General features: G+C 40.3%; 1 protein-coding gene across 1 annotated transcript in view; it reads left to right on the top strand.

Moving 5' to 3' along the window:
- Nucleotides 1-1,384, top strand: part of LOC306961840 (CD151 antigen-like) — a 61,958-nt gene extending 60,574 nt beyond the window's left edge. Inside the window, exons 7-8 of the mRNA XM_079554768.1 lie at nt 25-111; nt 1,253-1,384. Coding sequence (XP_079410894.1) covers nt 25-111; nt 1,253-1,312 — 147 coding nt within the window. The 3' untranslated portion in view covers nt 1,313-1,384. The remainder of the gene's footprint in view (nt 1-24; nt 112-1,252) is intronic.
- Nucleotides 1,385-16,887: the final 15,503 nt, after the last annotated feature.

Below are 16,887 nucleotides of genomic sequence, written 5' to 3'. Positions count from 1 at the left end.
AAAGGCTTTGTTTTGGTTTTGTAGGGCGGCTGCATCTCCAAACTGGAGAACTTCATCCTGGAGCATCTGAAGATCATCGGGGCCGTGGGCATTGGGATCGCCTGTGTGCAGGTAGGGGGCGCTCACACGACGTCACAGCTAAAGAGCCTGTGGATTAATACTGAGGAGGAGAACGGAAGGCTATAGATACAGACGGCAGCTCGTCAGAGAAGGAGGCGTGGCTTCGCTGAGGGGGAAAACAGAATCTTTAGAGAAACACAATTTTTTTGCCATTTTCTGGTGGAATATGAACTTATTTATCACATAAATAAAGTCAAGTGTAAATCGGGCCCATATGGATATGTTCTCACAGCAGATTGTTCAGTGGAAGCGAAAAAACGGCAGTTGTATGTTCTGGAAAAAAGCTGTGAAAATGGCAACAAAACTGAGACGAAAACAATGATGGAAATGTGACAAAAAAGTGAGAAAACATTGATGAAAAAGTGATGAAAAAGTGGCAAAAATGTCACAAGAAATTGACAAGAAATTGACAAAAAAATGACAAAAAATGTGATAAAAAATTGACAAAAAAATTACAAACATTTGATTGAAAAAATTACAAAAATGTAACAAAATGTGACAAAAATGTGACGAAAAATTTATGAAAAAGTGGCAAAAATGTGATAAAATTTTACCAAAAAATGACAAAAAAATGAAAAAAAAAATGAAAAAAAAAATGACAAACATTTGATTAAAAAATGCCGGAAAAAATGACAAAAATGTGATAATGACAAAAAAAAAGACAAACATTTGATTAAAAAAATGATGAAAAAAATACCAAAATGTGACAAAAGTGTGATAAAAAAATGACAAAAATGTGATAAAAATTTGACAAAAATGTGCCAAAAAAAAAAAGCATTTTAATTTAAAAAAATGACAAAAAAGTTACAAAAATGAGTTGAATACCCAACAAAAAAATTATGGGGAAAAAAAAATCTGACGTGAGGAAAAAGATCCTCTCGGTTCAGGCGGGAGTTAAGAGGTTAATAGAAAGCTGTGATGAAGGATGTTTTTTTTTTTTTTTACTTTAAACATATTTAATTAAAAAGCAGAGTTAACGTCTATTGAATTCGCTAACTTTAATCCAATAGAGGTGAAGTTCTATATCTGACCTGTTTATTTTTCTGTATGTGGCCCTCAGTGAAAAAGGCTGTAGTGGATTGAACTGTCCTAAAGCTCTTCTCCCTGTAATGAAACCCCTGTCCCGTCGCAGGTGATCGGGATGGTGTTCACCTGCTGCCTCTACAGGAGCCTGAAGGTGGAGCCGTACTAACTGTCCCGGCGCCGGCCCCGTAGTCTCCGTTTAGTTTGTGGAGGCTGAAGAGAAGAGGGAGTAGTTACATCTTCATCTGTAAGCACCGTGAGAGGAAACACCGGGGATTCACCACCAGAGCAGCTCTCAGGAGCCTCTGACCCAGGACATTTCTGACAACTGTTATTAGAGGAGAGAGAAAAGAGGAAAACGGGCACTTTGTTTGTCTTTGCAGAGTGAGTAATGTGTCTTTAATGCAGCCGGGGTATAGTCCAGAGTCAAAAAATGGGGAAAACTGAGTTAAATTAAACATATCGAAACTCTGGCTGTGGAAATTTAAAGAAATGGGGACAAATTTAAGAAAAATAGAGAAAAACATTTGTAAAAATAGGGATGAAATTCAGAAACATGAGGGGAAAAAATAGGAGAAATATGTAGAAAAATTAGGGGGAAAAATCAATAAATGTGGGAAAAATAGGGAAGGAAATGAGTAACAAAAAGGAAAAAACTTTTGGGAAAAATATGGGAAAATTTGAGCTGAAAATTCTGAAAAATAGGGGAACATTTCGATTAAAATGTGGAAATGAATTGGGAAAGATAGGGATGACTGGGGGGGGAAATTGGAATAATTATACGAAAAATTAGGATTAAAAATGTGGAAAAAATCTGGAAAAATAGGGATGACCTGGGGAAAAAAATGGGGAAAATTTTAGTAAAAATATGAAAAATTAGGATTAAAAATGTGGAAAAAAATGGGGGGAAAAGGGATGAATTGGAGAAAAAATAGGGGAAAAATTGGAATAAAAATATGAAAAATTAGGATTAAAAATTTGGAAAAAATCTGGAAAAATAGGGATGAACTGGGGGGAAAATTGGGAAAATTTGGGGCAAATTTTAATAAAAATATGAATAATTAGGATTAAAAATGTGGAAAAAATTGGGGAAAAAAGGATGAATTCTAGAAAAAATAGGGGAAAAATTGAAACAAAAATATGAAAAATTAGGATTAAAAATGTGGGAAAAATCTAGAAAAATAGGGGTGACCTGGGGAAAAAATTGGCAAAATTTGGGGAAATTTTAAATAACAATATGAATATTTAGGATTAAAAATGTGTAAAACATTGGGAAAATAGGGATGAATTGGGGGGGGGGGGGGGATGGGAGTAAAATTGGAATGAAAATATGAAGAATTTGGATCAAAAATGTTGGAAAAATAGGAATGACCTGGGGGGAAAATTTGGGCAATTTTTTAATAAAAATATGAATAATTAGGATTAAAAATGTGGAAAAAACTGGGGAAATAGGGATGAATTGGGGGGGGGAATGGGAGTAAAATTGGAATGAAAATATGAAGAATTTGGATTAAAAATGTGGAAAAATAGGAATGACCTGGGGGAAAATTTGAGGACATTTTTAATAAAAATATGAAAAATTAGGATTAAAAATGGGGGAAAAATTGGGGGAAAAAGGATGAATTGGAGAAAAAATAGGGGAAAATTTTAATAAAAATACAATAAATTAGGATTAAAAATTGGGAGGAAAAATTTGAAACATTGGGAAAAAATAGGGGGGAAAAATAGGGAAAACATTTGGGGAATAGGGATGAAGTCGATATATCCACATCACCCAGTCTTATTGCACCTTTGCTCTTGGACTTCCTTTAATCGCGCCGCCTTCGTTTGAAACATCCTCAGCGCTTAAACAATCCGGCCCAGATGACAGCTTTAGCACCTTTATCTACGACGCTATGAGACCCGTTTGTAGCGCTGACAAAGAGAGGACATTACAAAGGCTTAACACGTCACGCGGCCTAATTAAAAACATCGATTGACTCCGGACCCTTCGCCGCTGTAACGTTTTATCGCCGCTTCCCGTGGCTTTTCCCCTTACCATAAGTGTCCTCTCATTATTTTTTTAAACGCCGTCAAATCAATCCCATTTTCGTCACATCCATATCCGACTCGTGGCTCGCCGTAATCGCTCCCAGCGTGAGCTTCCCGCCGCCGAAGTCTGAATTATGCAAAGCGCGTAAGCAGTGCCACTCTCCGGAATCTGTCTTAATTTCCTCCTTAAAGCCAAAGCGGTTCTACTGTATCTGCCTTATCTACTGACACTGTCTTTTTTTTTTAGAAACATTGTTTTGATAAATGAAGATTGTTTTTCTACGACTTTATATTGAGTGTTTTATTTAACTACGAGATGCCCCCGTGCCTCAAAAATACCACTATTACGTCTCAATCCGCTCTATTTGTATATTTAGTTCTGGATTTTATTAAACATTAAACCACCATCGAGTCGTGTGTTTTTGTTCTGCGCTCCAGTCAAAGGCCGTGGGAACCCAGGGTGCTGAGGGCGCTGCAGCACCCCCTGGTGGATAGTTTGTGAACTGCAGGCAATATTAACCGCACTAACTCCCACCCGAACCGAGCACATTTTCTCCAGCTTTAGCCCAGTCCAAAAGCTTCTGGAAAAAAGGTGTGAAACAAGAGTGAGACGAAAAAAAGGATGAAGAGACATGTGAGAAAACCTTGACGAAAAAGTGACAAAAAAATTAGAAAAATTGACAAAAAATTGACAAAAAAATGACAAAAAAGTGAGAAAAAATGGACGAAAAAGTGACGAAAAATAGAGAAAAAATTGACAAAAAAATTACAAAAATTGACCAAAAAAAAATGCGAATAATTTGACAAAAAAGTGACAAAAAAGTGACAAAAAATGGACGAAAAAGTGACAAAAAAATTACAAAAATGGACTAAAAATTGACAAAAAAGTGAGAAACATTTGCCGTAAAATAGAGAAAAAATGGACGAAAAAGTGATAAGAATTTGACAAAAAAATGCAAATAATTTGACGAAAAATTGACAAAAATTGACAAAAAAGTGACAAAAATGTGAGAAAATTTGCCATAAAACAGAGAAAAAATGGACAAAAAAGTGACAAAAAAATTAGAAAAAATGATAAAAATGGACAAATAATTTACCAAAAAGTGAGAAAAATTTGACAAAAAATTGAGAAAAAATGGACGAAAAAAAGAATTTGACAAAAAAATGACAAAAAAAACTTCAAAAAATGACACAAATTGACAAAAAATTGACAAGTGAGAAAAATTTGACGTAAAATAGAGGAAAAAATGGACGAAAAAGTGATACGAATTTGACAAAAAAAATGCGATTAATTTGCCGAAAAAGTGACAAAAAAATCACTAAAAATTTGACAAAAATGAGACGACTGCCCAACAAAAAAAGTGATGAAAAAAAAATGTGATGTGAGGAAAAAGATCAGTTTATTTTTGTAGGTCTTTCAAATGAGGTGTTACACTGGCCTACAGGATTTGGGTAAAGCTGAACTGGAAAAAATGCTCTCGGTTCAGGCGGGAGTTAAGAGGTTAATAAATAGGATTTATGCACAGAAAAAGTATTTTGGGGGTACATTTTGTCCCTCAGCGCCCCCTAACTAAAACATCTTCCCACGGCTCTGGCTCCAGTTGCCTTCACTACCGTAAATCAGGCCCGCGCTTGTTTTCCCGTACGTTATTTTGAATGATGCGTCCGGGTAACAAGTCGGCCACTATTCACAGCAGTTTACAGGATCGCGCCAGCTTTTAACGGCCGCTTATCCGTGCTTTTGAAAATATTATGGACATCTCGGCGTTGATTTGTCGCCCCCTTTTTCACTGGCAGCGTCCGTCATTAAAACGGGGAAGTAAATCTCTTGTCCTCAGCTGGCACGGAGGGAAGTGAAGTGTTTCTTGGATTCGACAAAACGTGCTCAAAATGACCGGCCTGACACAAAATGCTATTTTTGCAGCGGGTATTTGACGCACCCAGAGGTTTAAACTTAGTCCACTCACTCCTCACTAGTGATGGGCGAAAAGAAACCAAGACTTTTTTGGGGTAAATGGTCATTTCAGTCAATATATCTTTCTGAAACTGGACACTTTCCATATGAAGCCAAATTCTAATGTGCGTTTCTCTGGTTATTTATAGAGGGGGTATTATAGCACCAGTCTATATCACACTACAATGATGACCAAACCTTCTGTTGGTCTGTAAATGCAGTAAATTAGAATAACTGCCTTGTATAAAATGTCTCTCTCAAAATGGCTGTAGTGAATGTCTTGAAATAGGCCTCTGTCTCTTTAAGAACCTCTGAGCCTTTCCGACACGCCCCCTCCACACGCTGTCTGTGGCATCAGTGGGGAGGGGGTTCGGCGTCTCCAGGAGGTGGGGGCGTTCCTAGGAGGACTCAGGCAAAGCTATCCCTAAAATGGCCGCCATCAGAGTTTTTACAGATTACTCAGAAATACGTGAATGTGCCAAGGCAACACTTCAGGCATGTTTTTAATGAGGGAATGACATAATAACATGATGCAAAGCTTGAAAAAGTCCATTTTGCATAATACCCCCCCTTTAAGTGTTTACCTTAATAAATCCTCTCCGTTGTCCCTGTGGGGGTAATACAAGTTGTGGTCATACCGCCTTTGCTCTGCCCAATACCGTCAGACCTTGGAAGCTGAGCAGGGAAGGGATGCTTGGATGGGAGACCGTTTGGTAACACCAGGAAGCCTAGCGAATGTAGTGAGTGAGTGAGAGGTTGGTGGTGGTCGGAGGGGCCGATGGCACAGACTGGTTGCCTCGGTTCCGTCAGTCTACCCCAGGGCAGCTGTAGCTACAATAGTAGTTTACCACCACTGGGTATGGAGTGAATGAATAATGCAATGTAAAGCGTCTTTGAGTGTCCAGAAAAGCGCTATATAAAACCGATACATTATTTTATTATTAAGTGTTTATGGGATGATTGGAGGGTCTTTCATCTCCCCCTGGTGTCTCTGGCCAGAAAACCATGCTTGCAACTTTTCTGCCACCGGACCAGAGCACCAATACACACTAATAGAATGACGAAGAAGAAGCTAACATGCTAATGGGCAAAGCTAACTGCGGGCTAGCGCCACTTTAAACAGTATTTACAGCAAAGTTTGAGTGAAAAAAAATATTTCCATTGTGTAATTGTATGTACAATATCCCTCTCTCCCTTCACCTTTTCTGTCAGCGTAGTATTTACTCCCACGGAAAATTAATGAGTTAAAAAATCACAACTTGCTACGACACCTGCAGTTGCGCTTATGGCCTCTAGGGGCAAGAGTTACTTTGTACTGCTTTAACAATGCTAGTTTTAAATGATATTACATAAACAACAGAGCATAAACTGTCACATGATGACAGGTGCTTCAGTCCAGTGCTCTGCTGTGTGGGGTGTTTTGGCGCAGAACAATACAAATAACGTAAATAATAATAAAGTCCTTTATTTCGTACAACAGTTTAACGACACCACTGCAGCAACATGTTTTAGGAGGTTGGGGAAACCGAAACCTGGCTGCCTTCAGTCTCCTCTGAGCCTCTGAAACGGTGCAGCGCCTCCTGGGTTTATCCCTGTTGCAGAGCGTGGTGTCCTGCACTGGTCTTCTCCACCTCCTCCTTCCTCCTGCACAGCTCCCTCCGCTCCACAATATTCTTTTACCATCTTCTGAGGAGAACTTAGTAGTTCATCTGTTTTAATTTCCAGCGAACGTCCATTAGCCAGAACACTAAGGATAGAAGGCATGGAGGGGCTGAAGGACGAGATCATCAACCAGGCCGAGGACAGGAACTTCTACATCACCGTGGACACAACCTGATCATCAAGCAGGCGCGTCTGTCCCACACGGCCAACTACACCTGTGTGGCCAAGAACATCGTGGCCAAGCACAAGAGCTCCACCGCCGTGGTCATCGTCTACGGATTTCCCATCAACCAGTGCTCCTCCTGTGACCAAAACAGTGAAGATGGCGGCCGCGACACAACGATCTTTCACCAAAGAAAAAAAAGAGTGGAAAAAGAGTGGTGCGCACTGAATGGGTGCTGCTGCCGGATGCTCTCTCATCGAATGCAATTTCTCCATCTGTGAGATCAATAAAGTATCATCTTATCTTATCTTATCTTATGTGTGGCTTAGCTGTGAGTCTCGCCCATATACCTCCTCATTTGTCTCCTGTGTTTTGTTTCCTGCATCTCCTCTTGTGCTCATAATGAAGACATGACAAGAGTAAATGATGGACAGGCAGAAATTATACAAATTTCCATCATTTTTTTGTTGGGTATTCAACTCATTTCTGTAATTTTTTTGTCCAATTTTTATCATATTTTTGTAATTTTTTCGTCAAATTTTTGTCATTTTTTTCGTCAATTTTTGTATAATTTTTTCGTCAATTTTTGTATAATTTTTTTGTCAATTTTTTTATCGTTTTTTTGTCATTTTTTGTCACATTTTTGTCATTTTTTTGTCACATTTTTGTCATTTTTTCCGTCAATTTTTGTATTTTTTTTTTTTAATTTTTATCTCACTTTTGTCATTTTTTTGTCACATTTTTGTCATTTTTTTGTCAATTCTTTGTCAATTTCCTGTCAATGTTTTCTCACTTTTTTGCTATTTTCACACCTTTTTCCCAAAAGCTTTTGGACTGGGGTCAAGCCAAACTGGAGAAAATGTGCTCAGCTCAGGTGGGAGTTAAGGGGTTAATCCACATCTATCTTAAACCATAGAACGACATAATCGCAACATGACCAAAGCGGAGCCGCCGCCTTGTAATAACGACACGCTTGGCCCCTCCATCAGGTCACGCTCACACTTTTACAGTCAAACTAATGTACTCTCAGATATGATGTCAGCGCCCAGTGGCCCGTGTAATTCCGCCGGGGCTTACAGGTGCATTAGCATATTACCACGGCGACGCCATTTCCCTAATGTCATCCGCACGCTCCACGCCCGGCTAAAAACCACCACGCGAACGCACACCAGCCACACTCCCCGTCATACAGCCCACTGGAATTACTCTTTCATTTGTTTGCTTTATATTGTTAATCAAGCCAGTATTCGCAGACGCAGGTGCCCTGACCGACCACCGGGGGGCAGTGGCGACCAGTGCTTTTGATCCTCTTGTTAAGGGCTGGGGAAGTGCTAAATATCTGGAGGCTGTTGAGGATTACCCCTCCCCAACAGCGCTGCCAGAACCGCTCCGAAATACAACATAATGATGATGGCTTCATCTGCAGACGTCTGGTTTAGCGCGGGGTTTTCGGAGGATGTGTAATCGGGCTGAGGTGTGAGGAGAGGGGGGAGGCACTAATTGTCTCCGTTGGGATAGAGCGGTGCTAATGGAGATGTTTGGATGTTCCTCGTGGTGCCCTCAAACGAGCGGCGATGGAGGAGAAAGAAGTACAGGTGCTAATTCGACTGTTTTCTCGAGAGAGCACAATCTGTACACACAAAGTACTTCAGAGCAAAGCAGTGGTGGTCGAAGTAGGCTGTTTGTTTTCATTGACTGTAGAAAAGCGATGGACTGAGTGAGACTTCAGCGGGGGCCAACTGACGCTCATTCATGCTAGCAGTTTGGGTTTTTGGAGCCAGCTTGTATATCTGTATTAGAGTGGGGGGGGAAATAGGACGATGCTTCTTGTGTTAAGACAAACACATGGAGGTAGGAATGATGGGCCTCTGTTCAACAATGACTTGAAGAGAGGCACAAAAAAAAGTTTTAATACGTTTGTTAAAGGGATGTTTCAGGATTTTTGACATAGGGCCTCATTTCCTAGCTATCCAGAGTGTGATTTCTGGAGATATTTTTTTTTGTAATTCAAGCAGTTCTTATATTTGAAGAGTTTCGTGGAGCTAGGCAGTGTTTAATTTATAAATTTGTATTTTCAGGAACACGTCTGATGTGATGAATTGGGGGAACAGGCCAAAACATTTGCCGGAACACTCTCATTAGACACCATTATATCAGATACATCTTTTGCCGGATCCTCCAAAATATTTCCCGGATCCTTTACCCTGAAAAAAATTGAATTGGGGGAATGCGGGGGATCAAATTAAGCACTGGAGCTAGGCTAATGCAAGGCTAAAACTTAGTGGTTTATTCAGTCTGAGTGGCCATGTTGTTACTGTCAAAGACCTGATTGGCTGAGCCAGAGCGTCTTTACGCAACAAAGGAGCGTTCAATTCTTAATGTAAATATTCATATTTGTACTAATTTAGTTTCTACTGTTTGCAGCGTTAGTTTGTCTGAGGATGTCTCTCATGTCCAACTGAACCTGGTGCTGTGTGATATCCTTAACTGATCAAAAATCAATCAAAGTGAATGGTGAAGTTTATTGATTTTGGAAATCTGAATTGCTGGGTTGCAGGTGACATCACAGCGTTCTAAAGGCCTATACGGAAAAATTATTTTGTCTTTGGGGAAATGTTTGGCCTTGTACAGAGAGATCATGGACCCAGTGACTGATATTAATGATCATTTTTCTAATCCATACATTTTCTTTTTAGCTACGACTTGTGAAAGTGTAATGCTGTTAATAGGAAAAACTGGCTCCTCCCCCACTGGGTCCGGTGACATCATCATATTCTAGAACCTGCAACCCAGCAATACCCAGCCCGAGCTCAAAGCCGTACACGAGCGTGAAACGTGCATGTAATTGATTTGTATGAAAATCTGCAGGAGGGATTGTGAAAGCTAGAAACGAGTTTAGCGACAGGATTTGGGCGAATGTCGGTGTTTTTCACCACACAGACATTGGGTAGAGTGGACGACATATTTACTCAATAAGAGCAACTTTACTTTTAACTAATTTTATGCAAAAGGAAGTAGAAAGTAGTGACCAAAAAATTACTCAAGTAAGAGTAAAAAAGTACCTGAGGTCATGACAGTAATTATGAGAAACAAAAATCCTATTTCCAAATGTAAAGCCAGAAAAATATACAAAAAAATGTCATTTATTTTATGTGACGACATGAAGCTTTCGTTCCACCGAGTCATCACAGTGAGACGAGTAACTATTTATTTTTACTCCAGCAAGCAAATACTTCATTATAATATTACTCAAGTAGAAGTGAAAAGTACCATATGGTAAAAACCTCTCTAAGAAGTCGCTCTGTCATATTTTTACTCAAGTGAAAGTACAAATCAAGTGTTATGAAAGTAACTTTGCAGTATCCATACCCGACGCCCTTGAGGTATGGGATGGTCAGCAGTTTTTTTGACGCACTACTTGTGACTTCCACTTGAGTTCAATGACTTTAAAAGCAGTGGGTAAATACTTTGGAAACCGTGCAGAAATATCCTTCAGTACTGCAGTCCTATGAACATACACAACGGCCTAATATTGTTACCCTCCAAAAACATGTCTTTGTCCTCCGGATCAGACGGGGCAGACGGTGTCCCCCTGACCGTCCCGCGACGCTCTATAAAAAAACACAGGCTGGGACGAGGTGCCCTTCAATGTCCCAAAACAAGCAGGTATGTCCCCGTGTACCCGGAGAGTGCAAATACACACCAGGGCAACTGTGTTTTGTGTCCTTCATATTGATCCATCTGTGTTTTTGATTCAAAGACCAGACAGTTTTGTATCAGCTCGTCTAAGCTCAGGTAAGAACATCTCAGTGTGTAAAAACGCTGGCCTGTTCCTTTAACACTCACCCAGACCCTGACCATTGAAGCTTTGAAATGGATTATCAAAATAAAGCACTTCGAGGAGGACCAAATGCATCCTAATGTTTGGTTTATAGCTTTGTACAAAAGCTCGGCCGGATCTTCGAAAGTGAGTATAAATCAGGCGTATTCAAGTTAGCTTCGAGGTGGGCTGATTTTCATCCTTATCCAAATCCATGGGCCGAACTTCCCAATCGTGGCCCAAGTAAAAAGCCCAATGTCTCCAAATCCCAGCGTTGTTCGTGATATTTGTCCTAATATGGTGATTGGGCGGCATCCTCCAGGTCATTCAGAAGACATTGACAGCATTTTAACCTCCATGTTAACCTGGCTAACACCAGGCTGCTGTGTGCGCTCGAATTATTTCGAACTGCACAGCAGCCTGGGGACCATGGCCCAAATTTTCGCGTGGATTTGGGAACCAATCACAGAGCGGGGAGGGACGGCAAGACGATGACGCACTATTCATATATGGAAGCTTGTAGTTTATTTACGGATTAAAAAAAAAAAAAAGTTTATTTACGGATCCAACATGACGCGATGGTATTTTTCGATCAAGCTTTAGACCTTGTTCTAAATAATTTAGCTCAAAAGTTTACAGCGGGTACGTCATACGTCATCTCATACGATGATACGATTGGCCATGGCTACGTGCAGACGCATGATAGACTTTTTTTTTTTCCGTATCGCCCAATAAACGGCTATGGACAATCGTAAACCACACCTCTCCTACGAGAAAATGAATTGGTCCCCAGACTAAATATCACTTGTGATTTTAGTCTGGTGTTAGCCAGGCTACCTCCATGTAGCATCAGATTCACTTTGGTTGTTCTTTTCATGCACTGCAGTTACAGTGTGTGTCCCCTAGAGGGAGGCAGAGGCCACCGTTTATCACTGCAGTTACAGTGTGTGTCCCCTAGAGGGAGGCAGAGGCCACCGTTTATCACTGCAGTTACAGTGTGTGTCCCCTAGAGGGAGGCAGAGGCCACCGTTTATCACTGCAGGTAACGATCGATCAGTTCCACCTGACGCCAGCAGCACCAGGTGGAACTGATTGATGTTGATTGCTTCCTTCATATGATGGGGTGAGAGGTCTAATGTGCGTAGATAATAAGCGTCTGATGAATAGGGCTGTGAGTTTGGAAGGAGGTAGGGAAAGGAGCCTCTATGCGTCCTATCTTTAGCAGGGGACCTCTGGTGGTTCCTCATCGGCGATTAGGAGCTATGTGCCATCCCATAAGCCACCGATCTCCCCACCCCCACACCACACTGCAACCACTGGTGACTGACAGGCGCACATTTAATCAAGGGCATAGGTTTGGTGCTATTATTGGTGGGGACACATGTTATTTTTATTATTTTGTTTTTATTTATCTTCACATTAATAACTACAGAAATGTTGATTACATTAAAACAATAGGTAATGGAGTGTGACAGAAACCCCGAAAGGCTAATACTTTATGTCACACCCCAAATGAATGACAGATCTCACGTTGAGAGAGAGAACATGAACATGAACATTTCCTTCTGGTCAAATACATAAGTAAGTAAGTCATCTTTATTTATATAGCGCTTTTCACAGACAGAGGTCACAAAGTACTTTACAGTGAACAGCAACTAAAACAAACAGTAAAAGACAGTTAAAAATATGTATTCAAAGAGTCGGCTCTATTTGCTCTCGAAAGCCTTTTTAAACAGATGAGTCTTAAGTTGCTTTTTAAAAGTCTCCACAGAATCGAGGGAACGCAATGACAGAGGAAGTTCATTCCAGAGACGGGGCGCAGCGGCTTTGAAGGACCCGCCTCCTCGGGTTTTGTAAAGGGTCCGAGGAACCATGAGCAGGTTTTGACCTGAAGACCTCAGACTCCGAGCTGAAGTAGCGCTGGATTTGGTCAGTGATGTAAACTGGAGCCTGTCCGTGAAGCATAACATAACAGATGAAAAATCCCTTTGTAATATCAATGAATCATTTCATTGATGATGACAGGATTCATCAGTAAATCATCACAAAGTCTAATATTTTAATCACATACTTCAAGTAAAAATACTGTGAACTGTGTATTTTTTTTATTATTATTATCTCTATTTTGATTGAGTATCAAGCTTCATATTTAGAGCATTAGTGGAAGATGTCAGTGCCTGTCTGGTTTTATGACAATGAACTTGACGTTTCTCAACAAAATAATTGCTGAAGTAGGAAGGAGATTTTCTTTGTCTTAACATCTGAGCAAATGTACAGATTTGATCAATATTAATATCATAAATCTTTAACAACTGTAGCTTCATGGAAAGAGGAGCGCTTGGTGCACTATAATCTAAAAATGTTGCTACGTGAACAAAAGCCTTTTGCAAGAGTAGATTTTGAATTTAACTTGGAGGTAACTTGGAAAAGTACTCGCCCAGACAATATTGTAGTAGGAAAGGTATGGTATAGTATAGTATAGAGCAGGGGTGGCCAACCCGCGGCTCTCGAGCCGCATGCGGCTCTTGGCCAATCGGAGTGCGGCTCTTTGCATGATTGGAGATGTTTAATACAATGCGGCTCTTTGCAAAATAATTGGTAAATATTTCCCATAAACTGTAACAGTCTTTGACCAAAAATCCAACCATCGTCCTACAGACCATGTTTCCATCACTACATGAATGAGAGTCCGTATCTCTCTCCTTTTCGAGGCGGTGTGTAAAAGGAGCCCGTGCAGCCTCACTCACAGCTGGATGTAGGTTGAACAACAGGCAGGCAGATCGTGGCTCTGGGATCAGCTTCTGTGCTTTTCAGATTTCTGATCAGCCACTCTTTATTTGATGTAATTTGGCCACATATTCACAGAAAAAGATCAAAATTAGGAAATGGAAAAAAGCGGAGCTCTTATGAAGCGTATGATGCGAAGCGCGACATCGTAACGCGGAAATACACAAAGTCATGACTTTTCTTTCACACGTGCTATAACTGTAACAGATGCAACTTAAAACAGACTCTCGGACGTCCAGAGGCTCCTGGTTAAAGTTTATGAACTTTGTGCAGCCTAGAGTGCATTCTTTGCACAGTCCAGTCAGGACGAAGCTGCAGGCACTGAGCGCACAGGCCAGGGGCGAATCAGAGAAGGGGGATCAGTGGGCAGGGCCCCACATACAAACACACCCCAGCATTAAAAAAAATAAAAATAATGATAATAATCTAATTCTGTCTCAGGAAACACAAAATGTCATTTAATATACATGTATTTCAATCTTGTTGAGGAGTAAAACCATTCAATCTAACACAATTATTTAAAAAAAAAAGAAAAAGGCATAAAGTTATAGTTTATTGTGATTAAATAAAACGGTCACATTCTATTTAATCACAATAAACTACCGCCCCGGGATCTCGCTAATGGCCGGTGCCTTTGTGGCTCTTCACAGGATCAAGGTTGAAAATTTCGGCTCTTGGTCTCCGACTGGTTGGCCACCCCTGGTATAGAGTATATTAGAGCAGTGCTTCTCAACCTTTTGGCGCCGCGACCCCCATTTTAACAGTTAAAGGGTTCGAGACCCCCGCTCAGGTCACACCATGAGAAATAGAAATAGTAGCCTACATAAATCTTTAAAAAAACAAAGAAAAAAAGAAAAAAAGCAAATGGTTAAAATGAAATTCATCAAATTACGAACAAATAATGACACTGGTATAATAGCAAACACATTCTACAATAAAATATCAGATTATATGATAATGATCTGGCGACCCCCAGTGAGAACCACTGTATTAGAGTATAATATAATGTTATAATATAACATTACAGAATTGTGAACGTAACTTCTAGTTTTCCTTAATATCGCAATTGATTTTGTAATTTTATTGCAGACCACATCGCCAAAGGAGTTTTTCCCCATGGTCCCCACGCAACCTAATAAAAAAAGCCAAAGCCAAACTTTATAAAAGTGACAAAATACATGTTGGAGCCGCCACAGCTCCGTCATGTCCGTGTTTAAAGATCTGCCTCAGTAAACGACCTAAATGAGGGCGGTTTGCGCTTTTGCTTTCATTTAGTAGAAACTTATTGATTCTGCAAATTGCCGGTCTCTGCACGACGGCTGTAGATGATCGACGGCAACATATTTAATCTGCACAAACTTAATAAAAGGGACAAAATAAATGCTGGAGTCACCAGTGCACATCCGACTGTGTTAAAGTAAATGGTCTAAATGAATCAGGCAGTTTGACTGTTTTTGCTTTCATTTAGAATAGAAACTTAAGCCACACGGCACATTTGCATAAACTGTGCTGCAGAGGAGTTAATGCCTCTGGATCTCTGAGGATCAACCAAAGGACAGGATTTGGTGGAATATTTGACCAGAGCGTTTTTATTTCTAAGAGTCTGAAACTGCTTTTTGATCATCGTTTTCTATGTCGCTCATGTTTGAAACTAGTGCAGATGTGCCAACAGTCTGTGTTTATGGAACAGCAGCAGTTTGACCTCATTGAAGTCAGTCAGAATATGATGATCGTGTTTAAAATATTCAGTCTGAGGCTGTAGGAGAATCGGACCGTGTTTTGTCGTCTGACTGTGCGGTTGGAGGACGGATTGTCCAAACTGCACAAGGACCTTATGGTTGACCTCATCACGTGGCAAAGGAATAATCTGAGGTTCCTTTTTCGCGCTGTCTTTCCACTCTGTGATCAAACTGATTCCGTTGAGCTTTTTTACAAGTTTTTCATTTATTCCCATTTTAATTCCATCATTCTTTGTGACAACAATCGAAATCCTCACTCACAGGAAGTGCTTAGACCAGGGGTGTCAAACATACGTGCCATGTAGAGCATAAATTCCAGAGTATGTCCAAAAAAAAGTAAGTCTTAGGCCCATTCGAAGTTATGCATTTTTAAAGAATAACCAGAATGCTCATTACTATACATTTAAAGGATCTGTCTCATGCTATTTTAGCCATTCCAAAGTAAAGTATAGGCATTTATGTGATATATTGTACCTCTACCACTATGGAGCACTCATTTTTGTGATAAATATAAGTGTTTTCTGGAGGTATTTTTCGAACCCGGAAGACACAACGCTTCGATTCAGTTAACTCCGCCCCCTCTCTCTCCGCACATACAACTTTACCGTAATATAAATAAACAACAATAAGTGAAGTCACTTTGCGATGCAGTTATATGGAGTTCACATCTGCAACACAGCTTCATAAATGGCTAACACACATGCTAATATGCTAACACACAAGCTTATATGCTAACACACAAGCTAATATGCTAACACACACGCTAATATACTAACACACATGCTAATATGCTTACACACATGCTAATATGCTAACACACATGCTAATATACTAACACACAAGCTAACCCGCGTTTGGACTGACTCACCCTCTGGTCCATCGCTGTTTACATAGTGGGACTCGCGTTGGTTATAAAAGTTAATCCACTTTGGTTCTGGCGAAGGTTCACCAAACATCCATCAGAGACAGTCACAGAAAAACAATATTTTGGTGAAAGTCGCTGAATCCAGGAGAAAAAAAACAGCTGAGTGGCCTCTTCCTGAAAAGGGTTGAATAAACTCCTCGTCCTCGTAGCCAAACGCGCTTCTTTTTCTCCGTCCGTGACATGATCGTTAGTTAAGAATGAAGAACAGGTGTGTCCAGTTATAACGAGCTCCATCTTCAGCTGCAGCGCAAACATGACGTATGTTCAGATGCTCAGGGGTGTTTGTTTTGGCCTCAGCTGACCTGGAAGCACTTCGGGCACATCCTTCCTTTTTTTTGTTTTGTATTTTTTTTCTTTTTTTTCTCTTTGTTTCTCTCTTATGACAGAAATAATGAAAACGCTGTTTTACAAATTAAAATCCGTCCGTAAGCATAGAATTAAGACATTACATTACAGACGTCGAGCACTTCCGTTCCGCTGTGACGACACAACTGAACACTCAGTCGTTCACCAGGAGAGGGAGGAGCAGCTGCTCAGAGAGCAGGATTCAGGAGGATTACTGAGAGCTGCGTGAATGAAGCCACAAACCACTCTGGGGGTGTTTTTGATAAGGAAATAGCATAACAACATGGCTAAAAGCTCCAAAAAGTCGATTTTGCATGA

Source organism: Gobius niger (assembly GCF_951799975.1).
Source record: "Gobius niger genome assembly, chromosome: 4".
Lineage (NCBI taxonomy): Eukaryota > Metazoa > Chordata > Actinopteri > Gobiiformes > Gobiidae > Gobius > Gobius niger.
Note: the sequence above shows the minus strand (reverse complement) of the source record. Positions and strands in the feature narration are given on the sequence as shown.